We start from the raw sequence: 13,038 nt of genomic DNA on the forward strand, positions 1-13,038 counted from the left end.
TAACCGATGCACAAGTTGTGGAGAAGATTTTGAGATCATTAACTGACAGTTTCGAAAATGTCGTATGTGCCATAGAAGAGTTAAAGGATCTAGCAACGCTCACAGTCGATGAACTTGTCTGTTCTCTCGAGGCACATGAACAACGTAAGAAGAAGAAAAAAGAGGAGACACTCGAGCAAGCACTTCAAACCAAAACATCAATCAAAGACGAAAAAGTTCTCTATTCTCAGAGCTTTCGAGGTAGAGGTCGTGGTCGTGGAGATCGAGGAAATGGTCGTGGTGCAAAAGGCCCGAGGTCAAGAAGGGAATTATGAGGAGAATGAGCATTCAAACACTACACCAAAACAGGTTTTTAGCAGCGTTTTTTTAGGCCTTTAGCGCTGCTAAAAGTATTTGCGGCGCTTTCACAAACACCGTAAAAAATGCCGCTATTGGTAACGTCGCTAACATTTGCGGCGTTTTTAAAAATAAACGACCTTTAGCGGCGCTTTCCCAAAAACGCCGCTAAAGAACAAGACCTTTAGCGGCGCTTTCCCAAAAACGTCGCTAAAGAACAAGACCTTTAGCAGCGCTTTTTACAAAAACGCTGCTAAAGAACAAGATAGCGACGCTTTCCCCAAAAACGCCGCTAAAGGTCATGAAAAATAAAAAAATTTATTATAAAAATGGCACAAATCCATTCCTAGTCCTTTACCTACTTGAGCAAATCCTTTAGAACTGTTATCAGTACATACATCACTCCATTCTTTGGTTAGAGATTGTAGCAACAGCAAAAGTAAAATTCCACCAATTAAGAAATGTATAATTTGATTTGAAGACGTATTAAAATAGAAATTCATGAATAAGAAGATCAATGTTTTTCACTATATCTCATGCAGCAAGTCAAATTGCCTTTGATTACATAAGATTCCTTTGAAATTTAAAAAAAAATTCAAACTAGTTCATATCAACTTGCCCAAGTTGTATGTATAAATTGTAGATCAACACCTTATTTGAACTTACAATTCTAGGAAAGCATAAAATGTAGTTCCATAAGCATGCATTTAAAGTAGTAAAAAATTATCGATTACAAAGATGCCTAAGCTCCAAATCTAGCTCTTGTGTGTCACTTGATTCAATTTTGATCGCCGATCCCAATGAGTTCTTGAGATGTTTCTTGCTCATTGAGTGTGAATCCTATAAGAATGTAAGGAACTAAAACAAGTTAAATTTTAAAACACAATCATCACATAGCACATAAACTAAAAAAAGGAAGGGACTTGTGTGTAGCAAACTCAACGTGTAGGTTTAGAAGTTCTGGTCATGTTTGGTTGTGCAAAATGTTGGGTGCCTAAGAAGCCACTGCTTGGCTGGGAATCACCATATCTGATGTTTTCCCTTTGATCGTATTCTCTAACCCCCATCTGTAATAATATATAATTGTAGTACTTGATTTCATTAATATAGTTATTGATGCATAAAGAAATGGGGGAGGTGACAATAGAAAGTAGCACTTTAACACTTCAAGTTACAGCATTTAAACACTTCAATTTGTAGCACTTTAACATATCAATTAACAACATATACACAATTCAATTAACATAGCACTGTAAAGTAGTTACTTTTAAGATTCTGAAAATGAAAGCATGATATCCATAATTTAACATGTAGTCACATATACACAATTCAGTTCTCAAAAATAAAATAAAAAAGTGACAACACTCAAAAGCCAAAACTCAATTATTGGTTTGTTACCATCAAATCTTATCTATATGATAAAAGCAGCACAAAATGGAAATGCAATATAATGCTTCTAGAAAATAAACCAAGTGAGAAACTATGCAAGTAATACTGCAGAAATCAATAACTTAAAACTTGTTTTGAACCTGTGGCAATTCAATCTCCCACAAAAATATCAAAACAAAAAGTCATGGATCATTTTCACTATTTTACATGCTGTGAATGATAAGAATGTTTATAAAATCTAACCAACAACAAAACTCATTCTCTTTTGCTTCGAAATGGTTATAAAATCAGCACGTTAGACTTCCCTAAATGGAAGTCTTGTTAATAAATGCAGGCCCAAATATGGCATTTTATGTTTTACAGAACAGCATCGAGGAATCTATCGGCACCTCAGTAAATTCCTGATTTGAAATTCCATTAATTGAGACAACCTCTTTCTTGTCCAAATTTAATATTTCAAGCATGATATCAGTTGTCCTTTCACCGATTTTATATGGTTCGGCCTTGCTGGTACCTGCAAACAAATGCATTAGTGATGAAGGTCTACAATAAACAAATTAAAAAGGAATTAAAGGAGCAACAGTTATATAAGTCAATATCAATGACTTGGACAAGTCTATAAAAATCAACAGTTATAAGGAATTAAAGGTCCATGTTAGTTCCTTTAGCATTACTATAATTATTAAGTTATAATTAAAAAAAATCAGAAACCCGCTCAAGTTTCAGCATTAAGCAAAAACTATCAAATTGCCAACTAATTTCAAACCCAGTTTTGTTATGAAATTAAGATCAACTTCCATACTGCAAAAATGAAAGCAATTTCATAATCATCTTGTTTTGTAGCGCAAAAAAAAAAGAAAAAAAACCCTAGAAAATCAAACAAAATGAAACAATATAAGTGAACAGGGAGAGAAAAAATTAGGGTTTAGTGAAGGGACTAACATCTTTGGGGACCGGGCCGCCAGTCTTAGAGGACTCAAGTCATGGAGGCGAGACGGGAGTGGAGGTCAAGATCGCCTCACGAAGCCACGACCCTTGGTCTTCTTATGAGCAGAAAGAGAGGTGGAAGCGGCGCCGGTGATGGTGGACTTGAGCATAGGCAAGGGAGCTTGAGGGGAGGGATCGTCGGCGGCATTTGAAGTGAGGGAAAGCGAAATTTTGAAGTGAAGGATTTTGTTTTCAGAACTTGGGGGGTTGGCGGCATTTGGTAATAAAACCCACCGCTCAATTTTAAGTTTTTTTAAGTCAAATCTGATTTGGGGAAGAAAATGATGCCATTTTGGTATTGTAAATATTTGTGGCGCTTATAAAAAAACGCCACTAATTGTATAATTTTTGCTAAAAATTAAATTTATTGTAAATATTTGTGGCGCTTATAAAAAAATGCCACTAATTGTATAAATTTTGCTAAAAATTAAATTTCTGTATCAAACGACGCCATTTTGAAAAATAAAAATTTTCATAGTTGCGGCGTTTTTCTCGTAAACGCCGCTAATGATTGACTTTTTTTGTAATTTTATATTTAATTATTATATAATTCATATCAATTTTAAATAAATAATTTTAAAAATTTAAGTAATATTTTAAAGAATTAGATAAATTTTAAAATTTTTATATAATTTTGAGGTAAGAAAACAAAACAAAAACAAAAATTTTAAAATATGAAGGAACAAAAGCTTTAAAAAGCTATCCATATTGCAATATCTTTAAAAATTTTAAAAGCTTTATATAATTAATATTAGGATTTATATTGTATTAATTCAATATTGATTAATTATCATTATTATTTAAATTAGGGTTAAGGGTTAGGGGTTTCAGGGGAAAGTTGGGTCTTTTCTTTAAAAATATATAAATATTATAAAAATAAAAGTTTAAATTCTTTTTAAAATTTTTAAAATTTTGAAATCTTTTAAAATTTATTTTAAAATTTTAAATCACGAAAAATATAAAACCTTTCAAAATTTAGAAAATATTGTATCATTTAACAAATCTTAAATAAACCTTAAACCCTAAATTAGTCATTCAATATACATAAAGTCTATCTATTATATATCTCTTAAATAATATAAACTATACTCATAATTTTAATATCTTAAAATTATTATTATCTCTTTACAATTATATAAAAACATATTTAATATAAAAATTTAAAAAGTAATTAATCTAAACCCTAACCCAACCCTTAAATTCCTAAATCCTAACCCCTAAATCCCTAACTCTTAACCTCTAACCCCTAACTACTAACCCCTAAACCTTTAAATCCCAACCCTTAAACCATAATCCCTAAATCTATATATAATTATTTGATCAAGGCGGGGGCAAGGCAAAACACGAAAAAAACTGAACTGGATAAAAAAATTGAACCGAGCACTAAAAATACTGAACTGGGATGGGATAAGATAGGGATATCCTTGGATATAGCTTCTATCGATTTTGAAGAACCAAATCTTCACATGATTTTGAAGAACCAAATTAATATTATCTCTTTTACAATTATATAAGAAATTAATTAATATATAAATTAGAAAACACTAGTTAATCTAAACCCTAAACCATAAACCTAAACCCTAAAACCATAAACCCTTAACATGAACATAACCTCTAAACCTTAAACCCCAACCTTTAAACCATAAACCATAACCCTTAAACCCATAATCAATAAACCTTAAAATGGTAACACCTAAACTTTAAACTCTAAACCATATACCCTAAACCAAAAACCCTAAACTATAGTGATATTTAATTCAATATTTTAAAATTAATATTATCTCTTTTACGATTATATAAGAAATTATTTAATATATAAATTAAAAAAATCAATAATGTATCCAAAAAATTATTTTAAATAATAGTATTTTAATTTTTCCATTTTTAACAAACATTTTAAATTATTTTAAATCCCTAAGCATTAGCGGCGCTTTTCTAAAAACGCCGCTAAATCCCCGAAAGCTCATAAAACGGCGTCATTTTGGATAGATTTTTTGCGGCGCTTCCTCATAAACGCCACTAAATCCCCCAAAGCTCACAAAACGACGTCGTTTTGGCTTAGGTTCTTTGTGGTGCTTTCTTAAAAAACGCCGCTAAATCCCCGAAAGCTCACAAAAATGGCGTTGTTTTGGCTTAGGTTTTTTGCGACGCTTTCTCAAAAACGCTGCTGAAGCCCTGAGCATTAGCGGCGCTTTCCTAAAAACATCGCTAAATCCCCGAAAGCTCATAAAACGGCGTCGTTTTGCCTTAGGTTTTTTACGGCGCTTCATCGAAAACGCCGCTAAATCCCCCAAAGCTCACAAAACGACGTCGTTTTGGCTTAGGTTCTTTTCGGCGCTTTCCTAAAATAGCCGCTAAAGCCTTGAGCATTAGTGGCACTTTCATAAAAATGCCGCTAAATCGTTGAAAGCTCACAAAACGGCGTTGTTTTGGCTTAAGTTTTTTTGCGGCGCTTTCTCAAAAACGTCGCTAAAGCCCTGAGCATTAGCGGCGCTTTCCTAAAAACGCCGCTAAATCCCTGAAAGCTTATAAATCGGCGTCGTTTTAGCTTAGATTTTTTGCGGCGCTTTCTCAAAAACGCCGCTAAATCCCCCAAAGCTCACAAAACGACGTCGTTTTGGCTTAGGTTCTTTGCGGCACTTTCTTAAAAACGCCGCTAAATCCCCCAAAGCTCACAAAACGACGTCGTTTTGGCTTAGGTTCTTTGCGATGCTTTCTTAAAAACGCCGCTAAATCCCCCAAAGCTCACAAAACGACGTCGTTTTGGCTTATGTTCTTTGCGGCGCTTTCTCAAAAATGCCACTAAAGCCCTGAGCATTAGCGGCGCTTTCTTAAAACGCTGCTAAATCCCCGAAAACTCACAAAACGGCGTCGTTGGGCTTATGTTTTTGCAGAAGGCGTTTTCCAGAAGGCGCTGCTAATGCTCGATCTTTAGTGGCGTTTTTTATCCAAACGCCGCTAGAAACACCGCTAAAAGCCTGTTTTGGTGTAGTGAAACCAAGAAAATTGACGTAGAAGAAGACGTGGTCGTGGAACAGGCGGATGGTCGAATTATTCCAATGTCGAGTGCTACAAGTGTGACAAATATGGTCATTATGCAAAGGATTGTAACTCTGATAAGTGTTACAATTGTGGTAAGACGGGACATTTTGCGAAAGAATGTCGCGTCTCAAAAAAGGTGGAAGAGACAACCAACCTAACCACGGAAAATAAGGAGGCAAAAGAAGGTTTTCTATTGATGGCACACAACAAAGTCAACACCAACAACAACATGGTGTGATACCTTGACACGAGTGCAAGCAACCATATGTGCGGGCTCAAGCACCTATTCAAAGAGATGCAAAATGTTGAAACGGGACATATGTCATTTGGAGATGCGTCGAAGGTTGAGGTAAAAGGCTAAGGTACCGTTTGTTATTTACAATAAGATGGGTTAGTTGGGTCAATCCAAGATGTGTATTACGTACTAGACCTCAAGAGCAACATTTTGAGTATGCGGCAACCCATGGAAAAAGGTTATTCGGTATTTATGAAAGATTGGGTGTTACACTTGAAAGATAAGGAAAGACGTTTGGTCGCTCTAGTTGAAATAGAGAGAAATTGCATGTACAAGTTGAATTTGAAAAGTGTTCGAGGAAAATGTTTGAGAGTCGATGTTGAAGACAAGGCGTCGCTGTGGCATCTTTGTTTTGGCCACCTATATTATGGTGGTCTAAACGAGTTGGCGAAGAAGAACATGGTACATGGGCTACCAGACATGGACTATGAGGGAAAATTTTGTGAAGAATATGTACTTGGCAAGCATGCGAGAATTTCGTTTCAAAAGAAAGCAGAATATCGGGCTAAGCAACTTTTCGAATTGATTCATACCGACATATGTGGACCAATCACCCCCGAATCTTTTAGCGGTAAAAGGTATTTCATTTATTTTATCGATGATTTCTCACTAAAAACTTGGGTTTATTTTTTAAAAGAAAAATTCAAGGCATTCGAGGTGCTCAAGTTCAAAGTGATGGTGGAAAAAGCAACTGGTAGAGACATCAAATCTGTACGCTCTGATAGAGGTGGCGAGTATACTTCGACGGTTTTCATGGAGTATTGTGAGGAGCAAGGCATAAGACGATTCCTAAACGCACTGTACTCACCCCAACAAAATGGTGTGGCCGAAAAGAAGAACCGGACTGTTCTCGACATGGTTCGCTTAATGCTCAAGAGCAGGAAGATGCAGAAGGAATTTTGGGCGGAAGCTGTGCAATGTGCCATCTATGTGCAAAATCGATGTCCACATACGAAGTTGGATGATCAAACACCACAAGAGGCTTAGAGCGGACAAAAACCATCAGTTTTTCATCTCAAAGTATTCGGTAGTGAGGCCTATGTACATGTGCCGGATCAGCGAAGAACAAAGCTCGAAGACAAAAGCAAAAAGTTTATTTTTATTGGGTATGATGAGAAAACAAAAGGATACAAGCTACTCGACCCGATAAGCAAAAAGGTTGTGGTAAGTCGTGATGTACGATTTAATGAAGCAAGCGAGTGAGATTGGAATAACTCAACGGAGGTTATCATAAAAAATGGAGGATCATCAATCGCTACACCAACAATCATACCGACAAATCCTGAAACTACGGATGATGAAGATGAAACGCAACAACCAAAAATGCGAAGTTTGCAAGATTTGTATGATCCAAAAAATGAGGTACATATTGTATGTCTTTTGGAAGATTCCGAGAGTATAAGTTTTGAAGAGGCGGTGCGAGACAAGAAGTGGCAAACTGCCATGGATGAGGAGATTAAAGCAATTGACTGCAACAACACATAGGAGTTAATGGAATTACCGAAAGGAAGTCAACCCATTTGTGTGAAGTGGGTGTTCAAAAGAAAGATGAATGCTCAAGGCGAGTTAGAACGATACAAGGCGGGACTTGTTGGAAAGGGATATAAGTAAAAGGAGGGGATTAATTATTACGAGGTATTTGCTCCCGTTGTAAGAATAGAGACAATCCAGTTTCTCATTGCACAAGCGGCATAATTTAAATGGCCGATATTTCAAATGAATGTCAAGTCGGCATTCTTGAATGGTGTACTCGAAGAAGAAGTCTACATCGAACAGCCACCTGGGTACATGAAAAATAGAGAAGAGAAGAAGGTGTTGAAATTGAAGAAGGCATTTTACGGGTTGAAACAAGCACCGCGGGCATGGAATACTCGTATCGATACATATTTCAAGGAGAAGGGGTTCAAACAATGTCCTTACGAACATGTCCTCTACGTGAAGAAGAATAGAGGTAATATGTTATTTGTTGCTCTTTATGTCGATGACCTCATTTTTATGGGGAACAATGGTGAGATGATACTAGATTTTAAGAGCAAAATGACACAAGAATTCGAGATGATAGATTTGGGTTTAATGAAATTTTTCCTTGGTTTGGAGGTTAGACAAGAAACGACAGGTATTTTTGTGTCACAGGAGGTATATGCAAAGGAAATTTTGAAGAAGTACAAGATGGCACATTGCAACCCGGTATCAATACCAATGGAACCAGGTGTAAAACTCTCGAAATTTGATGGAAGAGAACGAGTCGACGCGAGTAAATACCGAAGTTTGGTGGGAAGCCTTCGCTATCTCACTTGCACAAGGCCTGACATTTCGCTAAGTGTTGGCATTGTAAGTCGGTTCATGGAGGAGTCGGTTTATTCACATTGGAAGGTTTTAAAACGAATCCTACAGTACATTCAAGGAACAGTGTCACTCGGGTTATTCTATTCAAATATGGAAGATTACAAGTTGATTGGGTATTCCGACAGTGATTGGTGCAGAGACTTAGATGATCGGAAAAGTACATCGGGATATGTGTTCTTTATGGGTAACACAACATTTGCTTGTTTTTCAAAGAAGCAACCAATCGTGACACTATCGACATGTGAAGTTGAATATGTGGCAGCATCTTGGTGTGTGTGTCATGCTATATGGCTCAAAAATTTGTTGGGTGAGTTAGAGCAGCAACAACTCGGTGCAACTGAGATATGAGTTGACAATAAATCAGCGATTGAGTTGGCAAAGAACCCAGTGAATCATGAGAGAAGCAAACACATTGACATTCGTTTTCATTTCATCCGAGATCATGTAAAGGAAGGAAATGTGAAATTAGTGCATGTGGCAAGTCGAGACCAAGTTGCGGATATCTTCACAAAACTGCTACTGATGGTACTCTTCGACAACTACAAGAAATTAATTGGCATGAAGGATAGCAGAAGCATTTAAGTTTACAGGGGAGTTTTGTTGAATAAACTTAAATGAAATGTCAAGAGTTATGTTATATGAAAGGTTAAGAGTTATGAAAGGTCAAGAGTTATATTGTTTTTAATGGGTTTAAAATAGTAGTTTTTTTCTTTTAGGAGAATGAAAGGTCAAGAGTTATTGGTGCTATTATTATATATTAATATTTTTAGTTTTTTTTAAAGGGTAGACTATAGCCTATAAATAGTTTGTAAACTTTTGATATTATGAATGAACAATTTCTACAATGCTTGGAGCAAACTTATCAAACATGCCACATTATAAAATGAGTCTAAAGGAGAGTCATTTTATGGGAGAAACTTGAGTTCTTGCAGAAAAACATATTCGGATGATAAGGATAATTTGGGGATGAGTTCAGTTTTTGAGTGGGGGAGAATTGATGATGAGATAACTTTTATTATAAATTATATTATATTAGAAAATATGTTATTTACTTAAATGATTTATCTACATTTTTATTTTGATAGTTGTTATCTAATAGATTAAGGTTATAATTGTTTTAGGTTATTCACTTAAATAAATTTTGTTATAATAAAATATGTGAGGAAACAGGTTAATTAGTGATTGCCCTTGGATTTTAGGGGGTGATTTCAATGTTACCCTTCTTCCATAGAGAGTTTTACTTTTAATGGTTCTCAAGCCAGTACTACAGATATAAGACATTCAGGCTGTGAATGATTTGAGAATCATGGACCATGCTTTCTTTGGGCCAAAGTACACTTGTCAAACCAATAACAGGATAAGTATCTTTCTAGGAAGCTTGATAGGGTCTTAGTTAACCTGGAATGGATGTTTGTTTTCATAATTCCGGGGTGGAATGTGTTTCTCCTAGTGAATCTGATGATTGCCCATTTAGAAAAAATCGGTCAAAAACGGTTTTTTGTACAGCGAAAAAAATAAAATTTTTGAAAACCAAGCCAATTTGTAATATTTATAGCAATGAACTTTTTCTCGAAATAATACATGTGCTTTGAGTAAGATGGATCCTTAACGTTCCCGACTTTCAACCGAACGACCTTCTCCACTATTCTCGTACAACGAATTGCTTTGAGTGTGGGCTCGAACAATTTCAAATCAAACATAGAACTGAAAATAATTTTCTTATTTTCTTATAAAAGTAAAATTCTCTCTCTTATAGAAATCGATAAAATTTTTATTATCGGAAAATAGAATTTATACTTAGAAATAAATTCTTACTATTTTCAGGTAGAATAAAAATATCTCAAAAGTTGTGTGTGACTTTTTTTATCCCTACTAGTGTTATCTATTTATAAGGAGAAGAAGAGAAACTTTTGTTGAATTAGTAGAAGCATTTAATTCCTATTTAATAGAAAAAAAACAATCTCCTAGTTTAACTAGGAGAGAGAAAGCGGAAACCCTAGTTAAACACACTAAGGTTTGTCATCCCTGTTATTTAATGTGAGGGGCTTTTGGGTCTCTCCTAGATCGAGTTCAATTATAAGTGTCTTCTGGAATTTTAACACAGCACTTTATAATTCAATCCAACTCAATACATGTTTTCTATATTCCAAAATAAACATCATAAATTAATTTAAACAAATTAGTTAATTTCCTAATTAAATAATTTTCTCAACCTGATTCTTATTCCGTTAAAATCACGACAACTTTACTGTAAAAAAATATATGAGAAAATATATTTAATTTTCTACTTTCAATAGATTCACAATGATCAATTAATTTAATTCCATTTTTGAACTTTGATTATTTAATTAAATAAATAATAATTCGAAAAACTATAAATTAATTCTTAGGTCATTTTCATGTTAGTGAGAAACCACATTCATTTCTATTCATTTGACTCAACCTGCAATTCATTTCTGGTTTCAACGAGCTAATGGATGGATCGATTGGAAATATATAATTAGGGTTCAAATGATTTATAATTAAGTTTCAGCTTTACGCCTATTAATTATAAATTCATTTAGTCATGAAGTCATTCCACTATAGTATCGTGACTGAGCTCTCCCTAATGACATGTCATTACGAAATTTACTCGATCAGTGTTTGTCCAGTGATCTTGTCATAAGTGTGTTACCCTTATAGGATATCCTTACTCTTTTTGGGATGAATTCACTCTCCCAATATGATCCTATTTTATCTCATGGTAACCATTACATCTTCCTTCATGAATAGTCAAATACTATCAAATAGTAATTAAGTCATTCATCACAAAGACAAACGACCAGTGGCCACATTTACTTTTCATTTATCATGTAATGCCAATTAGAGGATATCATTTACCCGTGTCTTAGGTTATGAATTCCACTGTTATGAATGATGTTACATATTGTAGAAGTCGTATACCCAACTCACCAACTTTCGGTTTCTTATCAATTCAAACTCAGGCTTTTACTTACATCAAAGCATACGAGTCACACATACATAGACCATCATCCACTCACGGCCCTCCTACATCCCCCAAGGGGATTTCAAACATCCCATAAAGGGCTCTTGTACGTCCCACACAAAGGGAATCTCATATACGGGTGTGCACCAAGTCTTTGTATCATTTAATCTCCTTTCGTGGCTCAGTCCAATCGAACCTCCCTCAAAGCCACATAAATATAATGCATATACAATCTCGTGTATGACCATCCGAACCTTCTCAAAGCCACATAAATATAATGCATAACATATTTAACATTTTGCCAACAGATACTGTCTATCACATGACATATAATACGACATTCATACCATTATGCAACATAATCATATTTACTACCAATCATTCATATCAATCAATACGCAACAATGCATCACACTAAGCCTTCCATTTACTTAAAATAAATAACTCACAGTTATACAATTTCATCTCATTACGTAACATATACCAGGCCGACATTTCCTCTATTCAAAATGATCAAACTCATAACCAGCAATATTTGCATGTCAACACTACATGCACACACACAAGACATCAATACTTCACCACAAGTTGATTTAGCAATGGTAAAGCACTAGTTCATCATATTTAGTATATGAATGACACAAAATATATCCATTTAAGATCTGAGTCCGAGAACTCACCTGGAAATTGTCGCCAAAACCATCTTCAAAGCCTTTTTCCCGTGTTACACTAGCCTCATTAGTCAATATAACACAACAACCATTTTAGAATTCAATTGAGACCATTCATCATCATAAACCCCATAATTTTCTTGCACTCAAAGGCCTTTTGAATGATTATCCACCATTTTACCCCAAAATAGAACAGAAGCAATAATTTACTAAAATCCTTAACTACCTTCTTTTTCTTCAAATCTGCTAATGTAGAGAGATTAGAAAACTTACCAACATGCAAGATTTCCAATTTCTAAGACTAAATCCTCAGTCTCTCCCTTTCATGCATGAACATTCCTCCATCTTTCTCTATTCTATGCAAACCAGAGAGAAAAGAAGAAGAACAAAAAAACTAAAGAATTGTCCTCAGAGAAGAATGCTTCTCCTATATATATAGTCCTTACAACCCCTATCACCAAAACCAATTCACAACCACCTGGAAATACCTTAATCATCATATCTCCCACTAAAATATACTTAGTTCAATACTAACAGGACTATGGTTGAAACCCAACTTTTCCTTAACCAGTCCGCTACTTGTTCTTATTTACAAAAAGAAGCTGCCAGATTAGACAACTTTTCAATTTAGTACACCAAATTCTTTTGCTACCTAAGACCTTACAAATCCAAGTGTGACAACTGGAATGTAGTTTGTATAATTGTTCTTACTATAGAGATGTATAATTGTGCTTACTGTATAGGATTGTTTCCTAATGTTTCTTTTGTTGGACTGTAGTAGTTTACTACTTTCTAGATAAATAAAAATTTCAATTATCCATATATATATACATATAAATATATATAAAATAAAATAGTAGGTTGTCGATTGAGTCTTAGCTTAATTGGCATGAGCACTGTTGTCAATGTAGAAGGATGTGGATTTGAGTATGCTGAAGCTTATTATCCTCTTATTTATATGTTGGGGAGGAGTTATGAATAGTTCT

At 34.8% G+C, this 13,038-nt stretch overlaps 1 protein-coding gene across 1 annotated transcript; it reads right to left on the bottom strand.

The window, feature by feature from the left end:
• Window positions 1–1,114: 1,114 nt before the first annotated feature.
• LOC105769718 (uncharacterized) lies at window positions 1,115–2,278 on the bottom strand. Its single transcript, XM_052633452.1, has 3 exons — window positions 2,115–2,278; window positions 1,280–1,403; window positions 1,115–1,176 (listed from the first exon to the last, which is right to left on the bottom strand). Exons 1-3 carry the CDS (start codon window positions 2,253–2,255, stop codon window positions 1,115–1,117), a joined length of 327 nt encoding a protein of 108 aa, XP_052489412.1. The 5' UTR covers window positions 2,256–2,278.
• Between the last annotated feature and the right edge of the window lie 10,760 nt (window positions 2,279–13,038).

This window comes from Gossypium raimondii, chromosome 7 (genome assembly GCF_025698545.1).
Source record: "Gossypium raimondii isolate GPD5lz chromosome 7, ASM2569854v1, whole genome shotgun sequence".
NCBI lineage: Eukaryota > Viridiplantae > Streptophyta > Magnoliopsida > Malvales > Malvaceae > Gossypium > Gossypium raimondii.

Excerpts from the sequence above, each read along its gene's own strand:
- LOC105769718 (XM_052633452.1), bottom strand. The coding sequence starts at position 2,255 with ATGCATTTGTTTGCAGGTACCAGCAAGGCCGAACCATATAAAATCGGT. Across the intron at positions 1,404-2,114 it reads CAAATCAGGAATTTACTGAG|ATGGGGGTTAGAGAATACGA; the intron begins GTGCCGATAGAT and ends ATATTATTACAG. Across the intron at positions 1,177-1,279 it reads CAGAACTTCTAAACCTACAC|GATTCACACTCAATGAGCAA; the intron begins GTTGAGTTTGCT and ends ACATTCTTATAG.